This window comes from Osmerus eperlanus, chromosome 13 (assembly GCF_963692335.1).
Source record: "Osmerus eperlanus chromosome 13, fOsmEpe2.1, whole genome shotgun sequence".
Lineage (NCBI taxonomy): Eukaryota > Metazoa > Chordata > Actinopteri > Osmeriformes > Osmeridae > Osmerus > Osmerus eperlanus.
In genome coordinates this window covers 15,737,321-15,762,482 of record NC_085030.1, presented here as the reverse complement: position 1 = coordinate 15,762,482, position 25,162 = coordinate 15,737,321, and the positions used below count along the sequence as shown (strand labels likewise).

Below are 25,162 nucleotides of genomic sequence, written 5' to 3'. Positions count from 1 at the left end.
AATGATTTAGTATGCTGGTGTCAGACTGTGCAAGTGTCTGGCAAACCCGTGTTATGTAAAAAGTTATCATAGGTTGTTTCTGAGGGCTAAACCTCTAGCTATTAGTGGAACGTAATCTATCATTATATCAAGGGGTCAATAACTCACCTGCTCTTCATATTTCTACATTTCAAACTGCACTCTGACTTCATTAGAGCAAAGGGTTCAATTTGCCCAATTGGTTCCCTTCTCAATCTGGACTGTGGTGCTACCTAGTGGCGAATGACTGTCATTGCACAAGGCTAAACCATATTACATGCACTTGGGCAATTAGATATGACATGGGTACGCTTACCTTGTTACAGGATAGAGACATTGTAAAGAAACTAATATATCTTATGTCTTTAAAAGTGTCAATGAATAGCTAATAGAATCTCATTAATATTAAAGACGAGTGCATCACGTCTCCGGATTACCGATTCATTGGTTATTAACGAGGGGAAGACCAGAGTCAACATGAAGGGTTTAATAATTCAACAGAAACTTTGTATCTGGAACCCGCGTAGAAACATCAACACATGACATCACGCACATGAACAAGCAAGGTCAAGGAGACCAAGGAAACAGTATGATTGTAGCTGATACTTATTATTTTTAGGAACAAAAAAAATAACCGTCTTGTGAGAATCTCCTTTTCTCCTCTCCTGTTTTCTTCCCTAGCTTGTGTTGCTCTGTCGCTAGTCCTTTCCTCCACAGAGGTAGAGCAGGGCCTTCCCATAGTCCCCATCTGTGTCCTCCTGTAAACACACACACAGATGGTGTCCAACTGTAAATACACACACAGATACTGTCCAACTGCAAACACACACACAGAAGGTGTCCAACTGTCACCCTGCCGGGTCAGGAGACACTACAGACGACTCCTCTTCATGAACCTGAACGACTCCTCTTCATGAACCTGAACCTGAACGACTTCTCTTCATGAACCACAGACCGGGTCTGACTGACCCACTGGGTGGCGTTAGGATAGACTGCATAGTCTATGCTACTTCTACTGTATACTACAGTACAGTCTATACTTCCATAGTAGTATTGTCTATACTACTAAACTCCTCTAGACAACAGTATATACTTCCGTACAGTCTATGATACTTTTCTCCTCTATACTACAGTCTATACTTCAATACTACTCCTCTACAGTTCCATACCTGAATGGTGGAGTAGAGAGAGTCTCCATACTTCTTCTTATAGCAGGCTCTGATATCCAACATGTCGATCTCACTCCGGGAGACCATTACTCTTGTCAGGATCTCATCATCCGTGCCAGCGCGCTGAGGACGACAACTCAAACCTTCACACTAGCTCTGGTGGGATTCAAAAGCTTTGTGGGACGACTACTCAAACCTTCACACTAGCTCTGGTTGAAATTTACAAGTGCTTGGTGTTTTGTGTAAAGCGATTATATATTTTATATATATCTTCTTTTTTCCATGTCATCATGACCCATATACATACATACCCTCATTGACCCACGAAGACATTCTGCAAAGTAGGCTGGAACACTTTTAACACATTTTACTGGGGACAAAAGAGAAAGATCAAATTAATTATCAAATGCCTCTTTTAAGGTCAGCCGGTAAAAACCTTTTTGATTCAACAAGCATCCTTTAAAAAGTGAATGTACCGGACATTATATGTACAATATGGATAGATTTCCAAGGCTACAAAGCGTGATATCTGTGAATTCAGTTACACACCCTGCTTAAGTGAAACAGCTGTTTGTACATTTAAAAATTAGCATTGTCGCTGTTTCAAATCCTCATGAGTCTCACCAACAGCCAGAAGTAGATTCTCCAGGTTTCCAATTGTCTCCCCCTCAATGCTGTCCTCAATATCAGAGCCCGACAGCTTCTTATAGGCATCAAAAACTTTAACAAAAAACACCATCATATAATGTGATGATCTCAAGGCAAACACTGGCTAGACAGTAAAAAGCCAATAAGGTTTACGACTGAATGAAATTAATGCTTTGTTTTTTTTTCATTTTTCAGAACAGCTAAATGGGCACACACACAGACACACAGAAGCACACACCTTTCTGAAGGTGTTCTATGCTCCTGTTGCCAAGGATATTGACAAACTTTTCCTCGTCTGTGCCTAACTTCCCTTCCCCTGCAGCATAAAGGTCCTGCAAGAGAAATACTTCACTGGGAGAAAAAAAACAACACACACACAGTATATTCCCTGGTAAAATAACCAAAGCATCAATCAGAATGATTGTGTTCTCCTATTCTCAGTAAGTTTAAAGACTGTTCATCAAGCAACTGCGGCATGGAGAAAAGGTCTGTTTCAAAACGCTGATGTATTTCTTATTAAATACGGTCATCTGCTGTTTGCCTGTTGGCTATTCATGTGTTGCCCATAGAAAATTCTATATCTCTGTGTTTATCTATAGATCCCATTGAAGTAATGACATCCATTTCTTATCCCTGAATAGTTAGTGGTTATGGGAGAATGGATTCTGCTCGGCCTCTTAGAGACCACACGAATGTATTTGTAATCATTAAAAAAGACAACCTAGCTATTACAAAAAGTCAATATCCATAAATGACTCATTCTTCTGGAGATAGAGATTTCTCTTCCTGGAGATGAAGGTTATCTATAATTAATTTATTTGAATGATCATTTATCATAGACATTTGTGGTGCACTTATTTAATTTCCCCTAAGAGTATGACTACAACTTGAGCATGTTAACATTTTAAAAGCGGATACGTAATTGAATTATCTCCAACTGATCGCACAACATTTATGGTTCCGTTATCTGGTTTCACATTGTTTAGGTTATACTACATTTGAGGAAAAAAACTTTACATAACCTACAAATAGGTTTGATTTTCCATCTGGTATGAATTTAATAGATTAAGAATAGGATTAGTGTTGGAGGACAGCAATCGATACATGCTTTGTACGAATCAAATCTCTCTATGTCTTAACTATTGCTTCCTCCTACCTTGGCGTCCTTCTCTATCTTGCCCTCGTCCACCCCCTCCTCTCGGCTGCCCTGAGAGACGTAACGAAGAACAGAGGCAGAAGGTCAGCGTGTCACAGGTGAAGAGTGATACCAACCTATCTCATCCCAGCTGAGCATCTTCCTAATTGGAAACCCGTGAAGATTTCTGTTACAAAATCACACGTCGAGGCAGGCACATGACACCCTCTTCTCATCCTCCTTCTTCGCCCCGGTCTCCACCTTTAACGTACCTCTCATTACTTTATAATGACATTGCCGGGAAAGAGGGATCTCTCTTTCTCTTTCTTTCATCTCTAAATGCTCCTCTCGTTTACCTTGAGGAGGATCAGTAGCAGCTTCTGGTAGTGACCTGAGGTGTCTCCCATGATATCTTTCTCCAGCTTGTTACTGAACTCTGGGAAAGAGGAGACGAGGAGGCTGAGGATTGCTTACAATTATCTCTGACAATAGTCGCTAATGCCAGCAATCCACCCTGATGGATGCAGAGTGTTCTGTGGTAGGGCTGTAACGTGGCGGAACTGATTATCAAGGAGGTTAGGGCTCCTTATAGGTCTAGTTTATGTGTTATGTGGCCAGGACACCTTGTCCAGGTAGTCTTGTCAGTCTTGTCTATGGTGTTAACCAACCTTGCAACTTGACAAACTTCTGGGGATGCGGAGTCATTGGGGTGCTACATTGTTTATTAAACCAAATGGGGTCTTTCATTTAAGAATTTTGGATTATTTGCAGGTTCTTGACCTTGCAGCGATTCTTCCAAATAGTTGGATGTGGATGTGTGAGACTATAATTTGGGACAGATGTCTTCATAAAACCAGTTAAATATTGACATCCTGGATAACTTTTCGTAACTGCAGTATTATTAAAAACTTAAATCACAAGTTTAGTCTGTCAATTTTAGACATTCCGTTGCCAGTTCCTCTCCATCACATTCCAGACCCTTAAGCCTTCAATATGAATGAATCTGCTTTACATTTAGTCATTTAGCAGACACTTTTATCCAGAGCGACTTACAGTAAGTACACGGACATTCCCCCGAGGCAAGTAGGGTGAAGTGCCTTGCCCAAGGACACAACATAATTTGGCACGGCCGGGAATCGAACTGGCAACCTTCAGATTAATAGCCCGATTCCCTAACCACTCAGCCACCTGACTCCCAGAGTGCTTTAGTGAAACTCACCTTTCTTGTAGACTTTGGCAATGTCTTTCATCTGCTGCCCAGTTCGGGAGGCCATGATCTCTATCAACACCTCATCGTCAGTCCCAGCGCCCTGCAATGTCACACGGTTCCCTGTGAATGACCTTCTCTCTCTCACAGCCCTGCTCAGCACTCGGTCACCTGGCAACAAGCTAGCTTGCTAGCCGCTGGTGCTAGGTTTGAGGAAACAGGCTAAGCTGACATATAGATCTCAAGGGGAATTTAATATCAAAGACTACATAAATCAATACTGATTTCACAATAGCAGAAATGTCAAACTGCCTCTCAGAGAACATTAAAGCTCTACATTATGTATGTATACGTAATATAATAATATAATGGTTTTTGTTTTTTTACAGGCCAAGGAGCTTTGTTTTCCTTTTTCTAATCAATTTTATTGCTTTGCTGGAAATATCTGGGGACCTATATGGAGAAGAATACAAATCTTGAGACTGGAGCTGAATATAAATGCATCTCAGTAGCTAGGTAGGCCTCAGTAGGCCTTATGATGTCAGTTAAGATATTTCTTACTTCATAGCTGAACCCCTATTCATAGCTGACTTTGATTCAGTCTGCAGAAGATCTAAAACCTATAGATATGACATCTTCTGATATGCTGCATATAATTATAATCTAATGTGACCTCCGACCTGACCTCAGCACCACAAAATGATCAATTTTGTCAACAATGTCAAAGCTGGGATCTATGTCTAGTGTACCTTGATGGCTTTGTGTATTTTTGTTGCATCGTAGAGAATGGGTGGAGTCATCAGGGCAACAATGAGGCTCTCAAACAGGCCTCCCAGCTCAGACTTCAGAGCGCTCACTAAATCCTGCAGAGAAATGGTTAGCATTCAGGCAAAACACTGGAGAATTGTATTCTTTTTATTTGTGGATTGTTTTTGGGGTTGTTATATGAAATGTGGCATGTTTGTTCAACCCATTTTAATCAACAGGTGTTTGGACCTAAATCTTTGCGCACAGCTCCCACAAAACGGTGTTTGATGAGAAAGAACGGGAATGATTGTCGTCAGTTGTGTAATGCATCACAAGTCACTGCAATAAATGTACAATTTGACTTCCCTTTTCAGAACTTAGCCAACCATGGCATATTTCTCAAAGAAGAACTTAAGGCCTACTCAAAAAAAGTTATTGAGTGAACTTCAATTTGCCATTAATTGTAAACTTTGAAAATCATTGCAGAGTTGATAAGGACAAGTGAGAGTGAGATTAAATAGGGTGGAACATTGATACAGTACAGCTGTACAGCGTGATTTCCTGGAAATGATTTAGAATGGGATCAACTGCCACAACTGTGAAATCTAGACATGTTATTGTCAACCACCAGTAGTAATATCATTATCATGCATTTATAGGCTGTCACATTTATAGGTTGTCACAGGGGCCAGTGACAACAAGCTTAGACCCTCTTGTGGCCCCCCTACATGTCGAGTCTGACTAATTATAAACATGGCATTTTGTCTGTCAGTGTGTGAAAAAGTGAAGAAAACTATTTGACAACACTAAAGTTTAATGTAACTGGCCCCTCTAACAGTACAACTGGCCCCAGCTTGCCCCCCCCCAGTTTAAATGGTTTACAATCTCCCCTGTTGTCAGGCACTCAAATGTAGCCTACCTTTCCGAAGGCCTTCTTGTACGCCGCTTTAATATCCTGTCTCTGATTGTTGCTACGAGCCGTAATGAGCATCAAGACGGCATCCTCGTCAGTGCCTGTGAAAACAGCGCTGTTAACAGAGACGCTCCTCTCTAACGCGAGGAAGTTTTTGAACACTTCTAGAAGCCTTGACCTTCTAACAAAAGGTCAGAAATTAAATTATTTCACACAGTGACTTGAAATCCCAAACAACAAGCTCGCTTAGATTGGCATGTGGACAAGTTTAACTTTTAATAGGCTAAATAAACATATAGCCTAGGCCTAGTCTAGAGGCGATGATGACATCATTGGATACGAGCACAATCGATCTAGTCATCAGGTGGGAGTCAGGTGGCTGAGCAGTTAGGGAATCGGGCTAGTAATCCAAAGGTTGCCAGTTCGATTCCCGGAAGTGCAAAATTAAGTTTTGTCCTTGGGCAAGGCACTTCACCCTACTTGCCTCGGGGGGAATGTCCCTGTACTTACTGTAGCAGAGCGTCTGCTAAATGACTAAATGTAAAATGTAAATGTAGTCATCAACATCTCTGGGTAGAGAAACAGTTCATAGGCCTGTCTAGACATGAGACAAAACATTTACAGCAGTGTTGGAAATTGAGTTGGCATTCAAAGCCAGTCTGCAGGCCAGAGGTTCAAATCCCTCCGTAGTTTATGTCACTCTGGGTAAACGCGTCTGCTAAATGAATGTTAATTAAAAGGATTTGGACTCACCAATCCCTTTCATTGCCTTGTGCAGGAATTCAGCATCTTTCTTGGCGTTGAAGTTGACAAAGGGTATCACACTGCCTCTGGTAGCCTGTAGTGAGAAGCCATATATGTGTGGGGTTATTATTTTCATTTCGTTTTCATGGTTTTTCAGATGTTGAAGAATTTAATGTTTGTAGGCTAATCTCATTTTGCTGCATGGGTGCGACCATGCATCAAACAGGGCTATGGGGGCTTGCTGAGTTTCCCCGAGAGATCTTTCTGTGAAACCAAAACTTTTTTTCCAGTTTTGATCTGAAGATGTGAGGAATCTTCATAGAAAATTTTAAAATATTAACTACGGATGCTAACTCAGAAAATAGTTAGTGAATGTTAAAAAGCTATCTTTCGTAGCCCTGTAGAACTGGTACACGTAAACAAATCAGTTTCCTCTCACATCCACTTGGCTTAATCTATTATAGGAAAATGTCATTTGAGGAGAAAAGCAATACAACAACTTCGGCCTCTGCCATATTACAATCGTAACGCAGGTGTGAGATTTGAAAGTAGATGAGCTTCTGCTTCTAACTGAGGAAAGCCAAACTGGTCCAAATTGATTTTAGTATTAGAGAATGCTGTATCACCCGAAAACATTCAGCAAAGTCTGTTTCGGCTTATCTTGTTGTAGTGTCATAGTAGGCCTAACTGTGCAAAGGTCTTAGGCACCCACGTTTTTTTCACTCGTCACAGGTAGCCTAGCCTAACAACTGGTCGTCTACCAATTTCTAGAGTCATCTGTAGCATGACATCCGATTGTGTTGTGAATGATTCGGCAGAAGACCTGTTATGCCGAATTCACACCCCCTGCCTAAATCCAATCCCCCCCTGCTCGTTTTTCTAGAATTAGATGATAAACTTAACCCACTTTCAAATATAAGACGTGGGGTGATAAGAGCGTATACTTTGTATTAACGAATATATAGACAAATAGTCTACACGAGAAAACTGCACATGTCGCCCACGCGAACAAACCAATAACAAAACAACAACTAAATGTTGTCTTAAACGACTCCAATAAAAATGTATTCATTCAGTAAGAACAGCGAAACGTAGGCTAAATTTATTACGAAGTGAATAGCAAAGTCTACAAGTAGGCTAAGAGAGTCGCAACAATGCAGAAGCAACGCGTTCAATGGGTTAGATTTCTGCAGGGGGTGAGAACTCGGCACAACACGTGTTACAACATTTGCTTGATTAATCCAATTTTCAAGTTAACTCTTGGATCACAGTGGATGTGTTTCTTAGTTCCGAGTCCTCCAAGACGCATATTAAATTGATTTTGATGGAAAGAAGTTGGATGATAATAGTATCTATAATGGACCCAATGGGTCCATTCACATTTCCAGGTATCTGGTCCATAAATGTCCTGAAAAGCCTTACAGTGTTATCCTTTAAGATTCAGTAAATGTGGTGGTAACAGTAAGTGTGGATATGTATAGTTTGGACCTATCTACTTCACTGTGACCAAAGACAGCTGAATGTGAAATACTACACCACATTACAATTAACCAATTACAAAGATTTGGATTTGTAACAATCATAATGATACAAAGTCAATGATATGAACTAACAAAACAGAAACTTACCATGATGTATTGCTCTGCAATAGGGCAAGATGCAATAGGTGCCAAACCAACAGAAAATATGATGGTAGAAACATTAGAATCAGCAAATCTTTTCAATAAACATTCCTGAAATATGTATTTCATAAAGTAACATGCATGACAAGTCTTGGTTTCCTGCCTTTGAGGTATAGTTATACATGTATCATTCATTATAATGAATAATAAAGATGTAAATACATTTTCATCATTGCTATGGCTGCTATAGCAATAATGAAATGGTATCCATCTATTTTTAGAGAGAAACTATGTCTCAGGTCTAGTTAACTGTGCCTTGTATTGTCATCAGTGTCATCAGATATGAAAAGCATTCTTACCTACAGGTGTTTTCTCTCCTCTGAGAAGTACAGCGAAGAGACAACAGACTGTGTTGGGATGTTATTGATTTTAATACTTTACTCCGAGGCTTGGTACGCCCACAGGGTGCTGGACAGAGACAGCAGGACTGTGTGGAAGAGATAATTGGAGCACTGTCCAAACACAAGCTCCTGTTTCACCTGGTGTCAATCAAATCAAGGATCGTGACCTTGTTTTTTGTGGTGTTTTGACAATAACATGCCTTACCAGTAGAGACTTATAGGGACATCCAGAAGAAAAATATGGGAGATGAGTATTATGTCATCTGTTTCAGCATGCTGGTGTTTAGACCTGTTTTTATTTGGTTTATTTGACTTCAGGACGTTAGATAAGTGTTTGGATCCATCAGTATTACAGTTTGTTTTATTATTATGCACTGTTTCTTCAGCTGGAAAATCATATGAGATGAAGTGAGACAGTTATCACAAATCAACTTATTTTCAGTTTTGAGATCAGGATTGTTCACTGTGGATGAAGGAGAGGAATCACAGGCAAATAAAGACACACCATTTTGGTCTGGCTCTCAAAGCAAGGAACAATATCAACAATTGAGCTATTCTGTCTCTTCCTGTCTAACTTTCACCAGTAAATATTTGATGCCGTTGATGATGGTGGTGAAAGACTGGCCAGTTCATTTATACCTTTTACCCGGATCCCTTATCTGAACTCTGAGTGGCTCATGTGAAGCCGTGGCGCGGAGTGGGATCTCTGATAGAGGAGAGATCTGCGATAGGGATGAAATTTAGCAGAGTACATCAGCGAAGTGTATCTCTCCCCGGTCGCCCTGCCTGTTCTGCTCTCAGGAACCTTAATTAAAGGCTGCTGCCCGAGGAGAGAGGATGTGTCCATCCGCTCGTATCGACTTACGGGAAGGTTTGGTTTCTTCTCAAACTTCAGAGCCTCGGAGATGCCATCAAATACCGACAGCAATACATGACGCATCACTCAAATCTCTTTATTCTAAGATAACATACTGTTATGTAAAGAAATGTGAGAAATATCTCAGCTATGGCACTGATCAAATTTAAATGCAAACTTAATACCTGCACATTGACATCTTATAAGTTATCAGTGCACCTTAATTTGTTTTGTACTTAAGGTAACTGCATGTAGTTGCTTATTCGAGATGACACATATTAAAAATTGCTTTCTTATATTCAGCAATGTTACAAAGGTTACATAAAAAATTATCTATGAAGGGACAAAGTTATCTTTTTGGGATGAGGGCGCAGAAACACGGACTCCACATACCTTTATGACTCGCTAGGCAGCTCCACGTGACTGCAGCACCATGTTGATGAACCACAAGCACACAGATGTATAGTGTGCTGCCACCTGTTGATGAATTGTAAAGCTCGCTCAAAGTTCGGACCAAGTTTACCAACCTACATCCGCGCTTTCCTCTCACAGCAAATCGATAAAGGGGGTTTTATTTACCATGGGCAATCATAGGGGACACCATAACAAACTGCAGAGTTGACAGTTCGCTTTCCCAGTTATGATTGATCGACAATAATTTAAATTGACAAATGGGTGTGTCCCACCACTGAAGGGCCCTTCCTCTCCATGGCGATGGCCCGTGGAATGAAAATGAATCAATTTCCATGGATATTGACTGTGAGAGCTTCTGAAATCAGATGATGAGATTTGGATGAGTCAAAGGCACTTTTCATTATTGGTTTTTCAGTACTTCAGCATACCTAGTAGGATTCGTTTTGGTGGTCGCCTGCGGAAGTATACGTTTGGGGCCATTGTCTTTCCACACAATGGAGTGCTGCCGTCCAATTAGTTTGGAGGCATGTGGTTGTATCCGGGTAGATAAAATATGTCTGTTCGCTTAATATCTTTTGGCTCACAAATTGCAAGTCTGGAATTAAGATTAGCCACAACAAACAAAATGAATACTTTTCGAAGAGTAGAAAACTATGAAAGAGGGAGAAAGACTAGAGAAAGAGAAAGAGAGAGAAGGCTACTAAATGTCTGACTTTCATTAAGACCTGCAGAGGAAGTTGTGACGGAGAACATTAGTCAGTCTGAACGATGTCTCCAGGGCTACGGATAGGCCCTACCTAACTGTCGCTCACGAACGCAGCAGCTGCCACAGGCACTGTCATAGACGCTCTTTTCCCCTATATCGATAGGATTTATTCATGTGGTTTGTTTCTGTTGATAACTGACTCATGATTATTTTTAGGAAGTTTAGGAATTTAATTTTAAATGAATGAATGAATGATTTGAACAGAATGTAACGAGGAAATAACTAAGATGAAAAATCTGAAAGGAGCTGCGTCATTTAGGCTACACAGTAGGCTATTTACCTAGCACTACTTCCTATGACACATATAACAAAATTAATTAATTTAGGACATATATTTTGGAAATGATTAACAAACTCAGTGAAAAAGCATGCATCTGCTAACTCTTAAGCAACGCTGGTGTGAAAAAAAGCTTTTTGACTTGGATAAAATACGGCAGCAGTGTTCTATGCAGCATTAATAGAGCCTAATGATATCGATTGATTAGAATAAACGAGGAGTTTCTCACAGTATCCGGATGTACTGGGACCAGGATCTTTTACAATGTTATCTGCAATAAAGCCACATTATTAACATCTGTCCTTCAGGGTAGGAAGCTTTTTAGATTATTTTTCACATTAACTAGTCAGGTGGCTGAGCGGTTAGGGAATTGGGCTAGTAATCAGAAGGTTGCCGGTTCGATTCCCCACCATGCAAAATGACGTTGTGTCCTTGGGCAAGGCACTTCACCCTACTTGCCTCGGGGGAATGTCCCTGTACTTACTGTAAGTCGCTCTGGATAAGAACGTCTACTAAATGTAAACTACGTTATCAGCCCATGTAGTGGCTGAACTGTACCTCATAGCTTAATTTAGTATTGGTTTTTAGTGAGGAGACGTGGTGAGTGGGTGAGGTTGTGAGGGGGTGAGGTGTTTGGCAGGGAGGTTGTGAGGGGGTGAGTGGGTGTGGATGTGAGGGGTTGAGGAGTACGTGGGTGAGGTTGTGAGAGTTAGATTACTCGCTTTTCAGTCATACTCCTCTTCCTGAGTCATATTTCCTGTTTTATGCGTCATAGGAAGTGAGTGTTAGGTAAATAAGTAACACAGCTCCGTTCAGATATGTCATCTGCTTTATTTACTCGTTTGGTTCAATCCAAATGACCATGGAGATGAGAGAAGTGCAAATTAGCTTCCGGAATGTGTTGCTTTTTTTAATCAGCATGAATCAATATGTATATGTTGCAAGGGCTGGTGCCTTTTACTTGGTGATTTGGTTAACTGTTGTGATGCTGATGCAGTGAAGACATGAAGAGGGTACCTGTGGGCAGCATGAGCGGTTGCACGGAGACGCAATTATCAGAAAGTCCACAATCTAATATTGATGCTAGAAATATATATGCTTCCGTTTAGCGATTCTCTTGCCTCATATCCTCACCTCATTTTGTCTCACACAAAAATACATAACTCAGTGTTTAATTCACAACCCTTTATGAGGTTTAGATTTCGAAAGGTACATTATAGCCAGTGTCATATCACCATATCAAACAGAAAAATAGAAACATCAGAACACATAGAAGTCCAAATACGTTACATACACAGGATTAAATGATCGTTTCGTTCCTCTGTTGGCATTGCCAGGCTTTTCTGTCCTTGACTCCTCTCTGTAACAGATGCATAGCAACCAATGTTCCCTCCATACTCCAGTCAAACACTTTCCATTAGACACAGTCTCTGTCTCATCCTTCCCAACAAGCTATAGCTCAGGCTGCGGTCACAGGCTTGTTCTTCCCAACAAGGCACATGTTAAACACTGCTACCAATTGCTCTCGCTAGCTCCTGATTCTGGATTCCCAAACTGGCTTGTTACTGGTATCTTGAGCCTGATCATGCTAGTTCCTGGTATCTGGAGCCTGATCTTGGCAGCTCCTGGTACTAGGAGCCTGAATCCCACTCGCTAGCTCCAGCTCCTGGAGGCTGAACCTCCATCGCGTCAGGAGAACCACCCAGCCACCTGTCACAGTCCGCGGGGGCCCCTCACACCGCGCTGGGGCTCCCTGAAGGAGCGCCCGGGCTGCAGGGTGGAGTTTCCCACAGAGTTCCTCAGCTGTTTGAGGAGAATCCAGAGCAGGAGGCACATGAGGAGCAGCAGAACGAGTAGTAGCCCCAGGTAGAGGCTGAGGTTCCAGCCCCAGCCCAGAGCCAGGGGCAGCGAGGTGGACTCCACCAGGTACCTCCTGGGGGAGGGCATGGGGGTTGGGTTCAACGCCCCTCTCTCTGGCTGTGTGTGGGCGTGGGGGGGGGGGGGGTGAGGCAGTACTTACAAGGAAGCCTGAAATGCTAGTCCTTCAAGGGCTTCTGCGGTGTCGGTGGGCGATGGCGAAATTGAGGAATTTTTTGAATCCATGTGGGGGAGGTTGTAGCAGTTTCTGTCTGCTCTGTCCATGTTTCAGGTGTTCCGGAGGATTTGGAGGCGTCTTCCTTCTAGGAGGACCTGAGGAGAGTGAGCGTGGAGGAGCTTCTGTCGGGAGACCTGTGGAAGGGTCCGGCGGCAGTCCGCTCTGACGTGAAACAGACTTCGTACTCCCTGATCCTGACAGGATCCTCACACACAACCTGCCTCCACATTTATCACTGCTTTGCTTGCACACAGAGAAAAAGAGAGAAAAGAGAGAGAGCGAGAGAGAAGAGAGCGAGAGAAAAGAGAGAGAGCGAGAGAAAAGAGAGAGAGCGAGAGGCAGAGATTGAGAGTGCTCTAAGTCCCCTTAATGCCATTGGCTACCTGACTTCACTAGTTATTCATCACATAATCTAATTATAAGGGAACGAGGAACAAACATCAATGTTACTTAATCATCCTTATGGTTTTGTTTGATTGACATATTAAAGTAAACATACATGCAAGAGACTATTGTTTGTGTGTAAACCCTCAAATATGCAAATACCACACTGGCCTGGTAATTCTGAATAATGTAAACAAAAAGAAAATGTCAAGCGTTCACTGTTTGGTTATTAAAATAAGCACCAAGCAGAGCACACAGAAAGTAATATATGCTGTTTCATATATTATCAAAGTGGCAGCAAAAGCCAATTGTAGCTTCTGTAATTAACAGTCTGCTTCTCAGAGGATAATGGAGGAGAAACAACCCTTACTCGAGACCGATGATTAGAAAGAAATGTTTTGGTATTTCTATCTCTATTCTCGAGGAAGTATTGTCTGCTTACAGCTCTCATTCAAAAGAAGCAGTTTGCTATTTTGACTGGGAATAGTTTAAGGATATAAAACTGTCTTCAATTACTCAGCATCATCATGGTATAGGATTCAAGACTAAGGGGTGTCAGATATAATAGAAATACATTTAGGACACCCTGATTCCATCACAAGTCAACTTGTTGCACCACAGAATTGGTTGAATGGAGGATAAAGCTAAGATATTTAAAATGTCTGAATCTTCAAAGCACATATTTCATTAATAATCATTTGGGCTGTGTGCTTTCATCTTTTTCCTGAAATTGAGGCACTGATTCTTCATTGATATGGAATATAATATGGTTTGACAACCTGACATTGCAAATTCTCCAAACACAGACTGGTGTTATACTGCCACCCTGAGATCAGACCACTACACAACATCAAGAAATTTCCATCAATAAAATCCTAAAATATTTCTAGTTCATAAGAAATATTAGGTTTATGGTGTACATAAAAAATGCCATGAGACAACACTGTCTGTTGGACCACGGAATTTATTTACAAGAGCCATATTTCACAGAGCAGAAGGTGCCTTGATTGATAAACTAGTGAACTCCAAGACAGACCTTCAATCACAAATGTAAATAGAAAAATAAAAGGTTCTGCTTTGTTTGGGATAACAATTTAGACATGCACCTTTCAACTTGGGTGAGGGTGTAACTAGTATAAAAGTGTCATTAAAATGCTAACTCGGCAACCACTCCAATAGAGCTCTTACAAACAGTCACAAAAATCCCCAAAATGGTTGGTGTGGGAGAAATTTGACAGTAAATATTCACAGGTGTCAATATTAAAAGGGGGAAGTACTTAAGACAGACAAGAGAGAGAGAGGGGGGGCAAGTAAGGGAAGCATGTCCACAGCTCAGCGGTTAAGGACCACTGGAAAAGCAGCCGTCTTGTTTTTAAACTACTAGACGAGCATGACATTTCAACCAATGCTTGATTAACTAGGTTACAAAGCTCATGGGCTGCATCAAGCGTATAAAAAGGGGACAATCCTTAAGGATTTCACGTATAAAATTTACATAACCACTAATTTGTCCGCACGTTCCAAAATGGAATTTGTGGGTTCAGTTATTGATATTACGGCAGTATGAGTAGATTTTTATAAAAAAAATAAGTGTAGGGTTAAAACAATTACATCAGTTCTGTCAGATAACTCAATTCAGCAGCAATTTCTCTGGAGGTTCGATGAGAGACACTTCATGATACCTGCAGAAAACAAGAGAAGTGTCAAACAAAAAGTCCAATACCGATTAAAAACTCAATTGCAAATCAGCCTTTTTATCCTAAGCAAGATGGAAATAAACTAGGAAGACATTGAATAAGAGTTTCTAAAAGAACTCATCATCATCCACTCACTTGGAGCCCTTGTATTTCTCCCTGACAGACTGCTGGGCATGTTGAGCTGCAGCGAGGTAGGTCTGGTGTAGCTCCTGCAGGCAGGGCATCAGGTCCTCCAGGGAATATCCCGTTATCTCCACCAAGCACTGTTCCTGGAGGGAGGGAGGACAACAGAGTTAGGAAACTGCAAACTGATGTGAAAAAGATTTACATTTTATTTTTTAATTTTATAAGGGATCAAGGCAAAATCAACTAAGAGAATTCATTGTTTTTTTTAGGCCCATACAGGGGTGGAGTGGGGGGGAAACAGTAGATTTCAAACACAACAACAATCTCACCAAACACAATTGAGAACCTGCCATCAGAAGAATCCCACCGAGGCACAAACAAGTTTGCGTTTATTTTAAGGGAGTGTGGGAACGATGTGTGAGAACTGGTAATCAGACTCAGATTCATTAACATGAAAGCCCCTCCTGGGAACCCTCTCCCACCAGCAGCACAGGAGACGTGTCGAGGGCAGCGCTGCATACTTACCCATGAGCCTCCAGTGACCGTGTGGTTGGCCAGAGTGAGGGCAGCAGCCGCTGTCTGAGATGGAAGGTACTTCAAGAAGGACTCAGAGTCCACCAGACTGAGCTCTCCAAGAAACTGGAGGGGGGGGGGAGAAACAAATTATTTTAAGAGACAACTCTAGAGGAGGTAGGGGGCCCTGGGAGAGATACAAAACAACTCAAACAAATTTCAAGTCTGCATCTAAAATTGATATGCAATGTTGAATGTAACAACAAAAACCCCACTCTGGACTTACCATGGCCAGACTCTCTACCGTGAGGCTCACAGGCTGGTGCAGGATGTACTGGGTGAGAAACTGGTTGATGGTGGGAGCGGCCAGATCAAAAGAGAGCACTTTAAGCACCAGATGCTCCATTCTCAACACTTGCTTCTTGGTGTAGGTGTCGTCGGTGATGTAAACAAACTCAGAAACCTCTGGGGGGTAGATCTCCTCAAACTTCCTGCATGGGAAGGGTACTAGTGAGGGATCAAATCACTGAACGGTCTAAAAATATATTTTTTAAATGCACGAGACATTTCTCACATGGTAACCAATTAGTCACACAATAGACAGCTTTAGGACCAGGGAAGCATCCTTGTGCCTTTGTGGTTCGGTACTTACGACGCCAACAACATGGCGGCGGTGCCAACCAACTGCAGCTTCCCTCTCAGGACGGACATGGAGGAGAGGAAGCGGTCGATGTAGTTCACGGCCAGGTAGAGAGTCTCGTTCTGCAGCTTGTACTCCTCCCCGACCTCCACCAGCCAGTCCACCAGGATGGCCCTCATGCTGTTGGTGATGTCTGGCTGTTTCCTCATGTAGCCTGCTTTGGGTCTGGACTTTAACTGGCCGGACAGGAATAGCAAAGGTTGATTAGGCCTCAGCTTTACCGTGTTGCGCTGACAGGGAATGTTAGAAAGCGGATTCCTACAATCGTAGTGTGTAGCTGGTCATGTCTGAGCGCTGTAATTACTTGCCTCCATTTCCCTAAGGTAAGTGTGAATTTCGTCAATGTAGTCTGTGACATTATTCACATTTATTTGCTTCTCTTCACCTTCAATCACAGACATATCCATTGGAGAATCTGCAATTGGATGTTTATTGCAAAATAATTGGTTTAGAGACAATCTTTATGTTTCTACCATGGTGGATGTAATCGCATGGGGGCAGAGCCTGAGCGCATGTTCAATCAACATTTAGATTAAATGGTCTTATGCTGGACTGATAGGATTCTTACCAAAACTGTCATCCAAAGGAAGGGGCACAGAAATGGTGGCAAGAGGCTGTCTAAGACCAGTTACAGCTTGGTTGAGCTTCAGGGAGGCTTCTGCAGTGGGCTTTGCTTTGACACACAACTGCTTTTTGGAGCAGGCACCATCAGGCTCATCCAGGTGAATCTGGAACGGCGGCTGCTTGCTCCCGCACAATTTCTCAGCATAGCTTTTTGATTCTTCATTTTTGCAGGATGGACCCTGTGATGAAAACAAGAGACATGGGCAAGTGATCAGATCATGTTTGTCCGCATATATACACACATGCTAGCTTGCCCTCCCCTCTTAAAAAAAAAAAGCAGCATTGTATTTAACATATACTAGATCTGCTTTTAATTTAATTACATGGAGTAAACTCATAACCTGTTAGCCACATTTAGCATGTTCAGGAGTAGGGATGATGGCTATCTTAAAATGGCGGTCTAACTTACTTGGGAGGGAACATGCAAGACATTTAAAATTGGCTCCTTATGGTGAACCAATATTGACATTTGAACAAATACTAAATTATAGTCACATGGTATTATACCATTGCTACAAAAGGGCATTTGCAATGATGAAGTTACAGTACACTTTGTGCACGATGCAACACTTCATTATCAACCTGCCTGTGAGCTAGCTAGGCAAGTTTAGCTGCTAGTTAACCTAGCCATTTATATACCAACCTGTTTGGTGCCGCGCTGATTTTGAGGTTTGCTGCGTTGGTTGATTTGCAAACCTCCCAGGACGGTCCTGTTAGCCGCTTTCGGGACAATGTTCTCCTGGTTGTCCAGTCGGTTTTTTAAGGAACCTCTTAATCTAGTTAACATGTTTTCTTGATTGTGGTTTTCGGGCTGTGAGGCATCAGCCGCGCTCCCGTGTCCATCGTGAGATCCCGACATGCTATCCTGACACAGTTAAACTTCTCCACACACTCAAAGCAGCAAAGTGCACTTCGTAATTCAAAATGAAACAAACTAGATAGTAGCTAAAGCAAATGCAGTGCTTCAATTGTGACGTGAATTAAACACAAAGGATCTTAGGAAGCTACCGGATGCTAGCTGGGTTAACGTAGCTTCGCTTGCTAGCTAGTCAACACAAATAAAGTCTTGTCCCAGCTATATTGTCAGTGCGCAATTGACCAGGGATAGATTGTAGGTGCAGCCACCTGCAACTTTTGCTTAAAACTCCAAAATAATTTAGCTTGCCATGCTGATTTTCTAAGCTAGTTATTGCACGACCTACAGCCCCGCTTCAGACTTGTCTCTGATCACCATAAGAAGGCTTGTCTTTCACTGTTCAAGTAGCCCGCGACTATTGAAACTAGCCAATAGGAGACGAGCCGATCAGATCTACGGATACCGACGTGAGTCAAACGACCTGCTAGCGGTTCACAGACAGTTAAGTTTACGGAGTGCATATTTGTGTTCATCTCAATAAACAGACGAAGAATGTAAATATTGTTAATAGTCTTGATTTCAATTATATGCATTACGCTATGCTTCTTAGAAGTACATTACAATTTCATTCATTATTACGCGCACATGTGAGCAACTACCACAAATATCTTGTTTATTTAAATGTTTTACACTTGAATACAAATAGAAACGTCACGTCTAAATAAATTAGAGAACAATTATCAAAACATAATGCCATAAGACTACACAATTCGTAATACATATCTGGAAAAAACGTATCTTTGTAACATTATCATTCTATACATCAAGTCAGATACAAACTGACAAAAGCTGCTAAGTTCTATTTACAAAACACACAAATGGAAAAAGCTATTACAAAACGGTGCAAACATGCTAGCTCAATTACACTATACCTCATTGAAGAAATCCATCAATGAATTGAGATCATAGTTATCTAAAATCTCAAGCAACAATGAAACTTTGGTCTTCACATTCTGTCCCTTGAATTTGAATTTGTCAATGAAGAGATCAGTGATCATACCTAGGAAAAAGCACCAAAAAACATTAATTTAACTATGATCCACCATTAGACACAAGCAAGTATACATAAACAAGGACAATCTCTGGTAGAATAGCCAAATAGGTAATTTCATTAGTTTGTGGGGTACCATAGAGTCTTTCCAGATGAGCTGGTTGCTTCTTGTACTCCTCCAACAAGTGGGCTGACTCATCAAGAATATTGCGATACTCAGGGATGAGAAAGTCAGCATTTCCCTCGTGCACCTGCAGCTCCTTAACAGGAAACAAAAACAGAGAGAGAGAGAGAGAGAGAGAGAGAGAGAAAGTGCAAGAGAGAGAGAGACATAAAGAGATAGGGGGGATAGAGAGAAAGAGGGAAACGGAAAGAGAGGGAGACAGACAGATTGAGAGAGGGAGACAGAAAGAGATATAATCACAAGTCATATAATAATAAACAAACCAATAAGCAAAGAAACTGTAAACCAGACACTTACTTTTAATGCATCAATAAGCTGGACCTTTTTAGCTAGCAGGAGCTGATACTCAAGTTTAGGATGAATCATCCTGAGTGTATGGCTCACAGACTCTTCATTTACATCTGAAAAGGATGGTTGTACATGAGCAAATAGATGCTAGTCAGATCCCAAAGTATGTTTGTGCTATGAATGAGATGAATCAAAAGTGATCCGATCAGAGTGGATTCACCGTAGGAAATGTTCAGGTTGATTTTTCTTTTTGTGGCTTCCTTGGATAGGACATCCTTCATTATAGAGATGGTGGAAATGTTATCGGACTTGAAATGACCTTCTCCTTTACTGAAATCACCACAGAGGAAAGGGAGTTAAACCACACAGAATCAATCATCTTTATGTGGATACGTATGCAGTGAAATAACGAACCCGTAAGGGTCCACCCACCAAATTTGTTGGTGATTCTTGCAAAAGACGTTGTTTTTGTCACACCGAACAGACGTAATCAACTTAAAATTGTAGTTGAGATGTTTATGTTGCGTTTCGTTCACCTGTACGTGGCTTCCAGTTGCGTACCGAGGAAAGTGTTCTGAAAGAAGAAGGTTATGTTCTCTCCTGCTGGAGTTTTCTCCGGGACCTCAGGCAAACAGAACACCACCCAGGAGTGGATCTCTGCAAAGCTGAACTGGCCTGCCAGCGTGAGGGTGTTCATAGGTCTGGATGGGAACAGGAAGATACCAGACGGAGGGAGAAAATGTTGAGAAACAAACTTCGGTTGTGTGTTTTTCATTACCAGTTTTTGCAAACAGCTAAGTCAGTCTATAAGAAAATTATACTAAACACCCACATCCTCAGTTACCCCCAAAAAAGCTATACCACCCACATTTGAAAACAAACCGACATCTCCGGTTATTCTCCATGCTTGTTGTCCTTAATGCTCCCAGATAATACAGTGAAAATGGTTCCACATCACTGTACAACCAAACCAAAACTATTTCCTGCCGAGGGTTCCATTATGAGCGTATGTGTGAGTGTTCCTCCTCACCTGTCCTGGTCCATGGAGTGGGTCCTCTGGTGCAGAGACAGAGGTTTGATCTGATACTGGCGGACTTGGCAGGTCTTGGGCTGTAACCTGGGAGTGATGTAGGTTTGGAGAGTCCCATACTGGCCTTCAATGGACCTCACCTGGTAACATGAGGACAGGTGAGGTACATAACTCCAAACAGACAGTACCGCAAGGTCTTAACGGGCCTGGAGCCAAGGTACGAATGCGTGATGTTGATGCTATTTTTGGAGGGGGGGGGGGGGGGGTATTACATGGCTTACCTTCAGTTCCAGCCTGGTAGTATTAGCTTGACATCTGTAAGTAGCCAGGAGGAAATTACCATTTGGTTGCTGGAAAAAAATAATAAGTCACAATGGGTCATTTTTGGGGGAGAGTTAACAAGTACGCAGTTGAGGTCATCATTTTATTTTCTCTTTCATATCGTTGTAAAGCTTTTACCTCTGAGTCACATTCACTAAAACTCACAACTGCTGAGTTTTTGTCCACATCCAACAGGTCAATGGGAACGTCACTCTGTTTAAAAAGAGAATCCGGTTTGACTATCATCTTCCAAACACGCCATCTTTACATGTTACATTTTGACCACAATACCAGTTTGTCATGTGGTCTGTGAAAGTGTAATAACTCAGAACCTGGCCAGGACACTCTTGCAAAGGAAATGTTGAATCTCAATGACTTCTTCCTGGTTAAATAAAGATCCCCACCACCACCAAAGCAAGTGTGTTCACCTGCAGCAGCAGGTTGTCGATGGCAGTCTGCACCTCCAGGGTCAGGGTGTAGCTGGCATCGTCCTGGCAGAGCGTGAACTTGTCGTTGACGCTGAAGACCGGCACAGCGGAGACGGCTGTGCTGGACTGGGAGGTCTGCTGGTACTGCTCTCTGCCCTGGAGGACCTGCACCTGCAGCTGCTCCAGCTCCGCCCTGAGGGGGGGGGGGGGGGTCGGAGGGGAGGGGGTGGGAAGGGGTGGGAGGGAGGGGGTGGGAGGGGAGGGGGGGGGTGGAGGTGAGGGGGTGGGAGGGAGGGGAGGGGTGGGAGGGGAGGGGGTGGGAGGGAGGGGGTGGGAAGTGAGGGGGGGGGTGGAGGTGAGGGGGGGGGGGGTGGAGGTGAGGGGGGGGGTGGAGGTGAGGGGGTGGGGTGGGAAGTGAGGGGGGTACACCAGCAGTATGGCACAGCTTTATACTCACACATAGATAACCATGTTATATAGAACCTTCTCCTTCTAAGCTCATTTATATCCGTTAGTTTAGAATTAGAAGGGTATATCTGACACAATACTGTGTTGATGTTGGATTGGTGGATGTTGCTGAGCCGTCAGCTGGTACCTGAGAGCAGCCACTTTAGATTGGGTTTCTTTGCTCATCTTCACCTCCTCTCCAGGTCCTGCTCCAGTTTGCTGGGGCTCTGTAGTCAGCCCTGTCACCCAGCCTGGAAACACACGTGCACACACACGCACACACACACACACGCACACACAGGCAGACACACACACATGCACACACATGCACACCAATGAGAATGTATATACAGATGGAAATATATATCTCCCCATCGGTACTGCTTTACCTAACGTAGAAGATGTGTCTCACCTGTGTATGTGGCTGTCAGGACCTCGTCGTACGACTCCTTTCCTACACAGCCTCCCTGGACAGACGTCACACTCTCTGACAGTACCTGGAGCACGACAGAGTCAGAACCTCACACTCTCTGACAGTACCTGGAGCACGACAGAGTCAGAACCTCACACTCTCTGACAGTACCTGGAGCACGACAGAGTCAGAACCTCACACTCTCTGACAGTACCTGGAGCACGACAGAGTCAGAACCTCACACGTTAACTACTGGTTAATGTGCATGGTCTCAACACTGACACAGGGTTAGCGTTGTGGCTAGTAAATCAGGGAGTCAGGTGGCTGAGCGGTTAGGGAATCGGGCTAGTAATCTGAAGGTTGCCAGTTCAATTCCCGGCTGTGCAAAATGACGTTGTGTCCTTGGGCAAGGCATTTCACCCTACTTGCCTCGGGGGAATGTCCCTGTACTTACTGTAAATCGCTCTGGATTAGAGCGTCTGCTAAATGACAACATTTAATGTACATATAAATACAGACAGTTCCTTGACTCGTGTTCACCGAAAAACTGTCAGAACTACGCACTTGGGATTCTCGATCTTATGCTTGTACTTTCTACATACGCTGTTTGTACGTTGCTGCTTAGTGGGTCTGCCGAGTGAAATGTTAAGTTACAGCAGGAACTCACGTGCTCGAAGCGCAGAGAGGGCTCGTTGGAGGAGTCGAAGCCGTAGACCTCCACAGTCCCATCATCCCTCCCCACCAAGACGTCTCTCAAGCCGTCTCCCAGGATGTCGAACGAGTCCAGGCACAGCACGCCTAGCAGAGACAAGCACGCAGGCCAACCATGAGCAGACTCGCTGAGAAAAACACAAGCTACGTTTGTGATGTCAACTGTGTGACAATTAACATAAGCAAGCAAGCGACTAGCACGACTGAAAACGTAATATCATGAAAATGACTAAATTGCTAAATGTAAATAAGCATGCTGTGTCCATTCCTACATGACACTACACATCAATGGCACACGTTTACTGTACAAGCAATAAAATACCTCCTTTCTTTTTGTCATTGTCAATCTCCCATTTGGAAATAGCGCAGGAATCAGTCATCTTCACCAGTCCTAGTTTGCCGTCCACAGTTCCATAAAGAATGTCCTCCATATTACCTGCAGTGGGGAAAGTAGCAATGCCGTAACAATGAGCGTATGTCATAATGGGACTTCAGTACGTTTGGAGTTTTCATGTCGACCGTCACATGCGCACCTTCTTCTTTGCTGAACAACTCCAAGACAGACGGAGGCCCAGGGACTTCAACGTCGTACAAAAGCTCAGATCCCTACAGAGAACAGCACATGCATGAAGGAAGGCCCCTAGTTATCAATACGGATCACCCAACTTGGAATTATATACAATATATAGTCAGGTGAATATAGGATTGGATCACCTGTAAGACTCTGAGGACTCTGTCTTGACAGGCCAACACAGGTACGATACGACCCAGCGTCTCGGCAGGTAGACAGATGATGTCGTTGATTTTGTCCCCAGACAGGTAGTAGTCTTGGTCCTTGCAGTCGCAGTAGTGATTGTAGATGTAACTGGCACACACAAAGAGGTCCGCTCCTGCCACGTGCCTGAAAAACAAGATGTAAACATCATTAACTGGCTTTTTCACTGAGGCATTGCATGATTCCTAGATAACACAAGGAACAAATTGCAATCGTTGGTGATATCATGTTTTAATAACCAGGTGGACAACGATCTGAATTTCTCACAGACCATGGACACATTCCACTTACATGGCGTTGATGCTTTCGGTCAAATTAGCCTCAAAAGTCAGGAACTGTTTGCCTTTCTTTGTAAATCCTCTGACTTCAGAGCCAGCAGACACAAAAATCTTCTCTTGGGGGGTCCCCAGAGCCCCTCCCAGGTCCAATCTGGATATCTTCTGCCCAGGCAGAGTTTTGAAAACAGGCTGGAATGGACAACAAACGATGCATTTACATAGAATAAACTCCATAAAAAATGGCAGCATTATTCATTCTTGAATAATGCTCGGTTTATTCATTGTTGACAAAAGTCTGAATACCAACCACAGCTTCACCTTTCTTCATCCCAAAACAACTGATTACACCATCATGATCTGCTATCGCGACCTGGAACGCACAACATTTTACGGTGACAAGAATGAAGTGTGGCATAATATGATATAGGATAGTACAGATAGGACAAGTTGATATCGCATTTGCCACATCCTACCTTTTGTGTGGCCTTGCGTCCCATAGCCGGAAGAAGTCTCATCGTTTTCTGAGATGTCACTCCGACCTGGAATTATGAACGATACGGTGATCATGAGAGCTTGTCAGATATCACCGTTGTCACTTGACGCTTGGTTGCAAATTGTTGCTAGCAGGATCAAAAATACTAAATTTAACGTGTGCTAACGTTATCTAACCTTATACTTCAAGGGTTAGGTTAATCGGTATCTGACAATGATTACACTGAATACACACACGGTATGTAACAATCGTTTTTCTAAATGTTATACCTGCAAATAGTCCACACGATTTAGGTTAATCTCCATCTTTTTTTACTTTAATGAGTTTCGGTCTCTGCAGTTGATGTGAATATTTTTGTATTTGTATCAAGCTTTGTATATCGATGGCTCCTCTTTACTTGACGTGCAGAACTGTAATGAAAAGCCTTCTTGCGAGGTTGGAGAAACGCATCTTGACAGGTCAGGATTATCCAGGGGCTGGGAGGATTAACTACTGTACCAGTACTGTAGCAAAGTGTCTGGTGAAGTGGTGTGCAGTACTGTTTATAGTAATCAAGGCTAGCTAGCTAAATTGTTTTATCTGGCTAGCTAGAGCTGTCTTACCGGGATACGCCAGTTACTAAGATCTCCCACGGTAATGCTGCCAGCACAGCAAAAACAAGTTTTATTTTGCTTATATGTTTTTCGCTAGCTAACAAGCACAAGCATCACGACTCTCATGACTTGTAACAAATAGACGTTGCTATGTTACTAAAGGCTTGAATATTATTGGATACAATTGTCACGTTTACACGTTCAATCTAAATTGTTATTGGTTGGTTTGTCAAAGGAAG

At 42.6% G+C, this 25,162-nt stretch overlaps 3 protein-coding genes across 3 annotated transcripts; all 3 read right to left on the bottom strand.

The window, feature by feature from the left end:
- Positions 1–603: 603 nt before the first annotated feature.
- Positions 604–9,544, bottom strand: anxa5a (annexin A5a). The gene is made up of 12 exons (XM_062476951.1): positions 9,470–9,544; positions 6,591–6,675; positions 5,844–5,938; positions 4,927–5,040; positions 4,190–4,280; positions 3,327–3,406; positions 2,992–3,042; positions 2,074–2,167; positions 1,812–1,907; positions 1,499–1,557; positions 1,188–1,310; positions 604–776 (listed from the first exon to the last, which is right to left on the bottom strand). Exons 1-12 carry the CDS (start codon positions 9,542–9,544, stop codon positions 717–719), a joined length of 1,023 nt encoding a protein of 340 aa, XP_062332935.1. The 3' UTR covers positions 604–716.
- A 4,800-nt stretch (positions 9,545–14,344) lies between these two features.
- ccna2 (cyclin A2) lies at positions 14,345–18,297 on the bottom strand. The gene is made up of 8 exons (XM_062475831.1): positions 17,700–18,297; positions 17,001–17,235; positions 16,741–16,847; positions 16,385–16,608; positions 16,019–16,223; positions 15,745–15,858; positions 15,229–15,362; positions 14,345–15,078 (listed from the first exon to the last, which is right to left on the bottom strand). Exons 1-8 carry the CDS (start codon positions 17,913–17,915, stop codon positions 15,027–15,029), a joined length of 1,287 nt encoding a protein of 428 aa, XP_062331815.1. The 5' UTR covers positions 17,916–18,297; the 3' UTR covers positions 14,345–15,026.
- A 271-nt stretch (positions 18,298–18,568) lies between these two features.
- On the bottom strand, positions 18,569–25,087 carry bbs7 (Bardet-Biedl syndrome 7). Its single transcript, XM_062475827.1, has 19 exons — positions 24,600–25,087; positions 24,311–24,376; positions 24,145–24,207; positions 23,851–24,026; positions 23,499–23,685; positions 23,318–23,390; positions 23,107–23,220; positions 22,741–22,871; positions 22,074–22,158; positions 21,810–21,912; positions 21,215–21,407; positions 20,925–20,999; positions 20,747–20,815; positions 20,466–20,605; positions 19,972–20,136; positions 19,656–19,765; positions 19,445–19,548; positions 19,100–19,223; positions 18,569–18,972 (listed from the first exon to the last, which is right to left on the bottom strand). Exons 1-19 carry the CDS (start codon positions 24,633–24,635, stop codon positions 18,839–18,841), a joined length of 2,148 nt encoding a protein of 715 aa, XP_062331811.1. The 5' UTR covers positions 24,636–25,087; the 3' UTR covers positions 18,569–18,838.
- Positions 25,088–25,162: the final 75 nt, after the last annotated feature.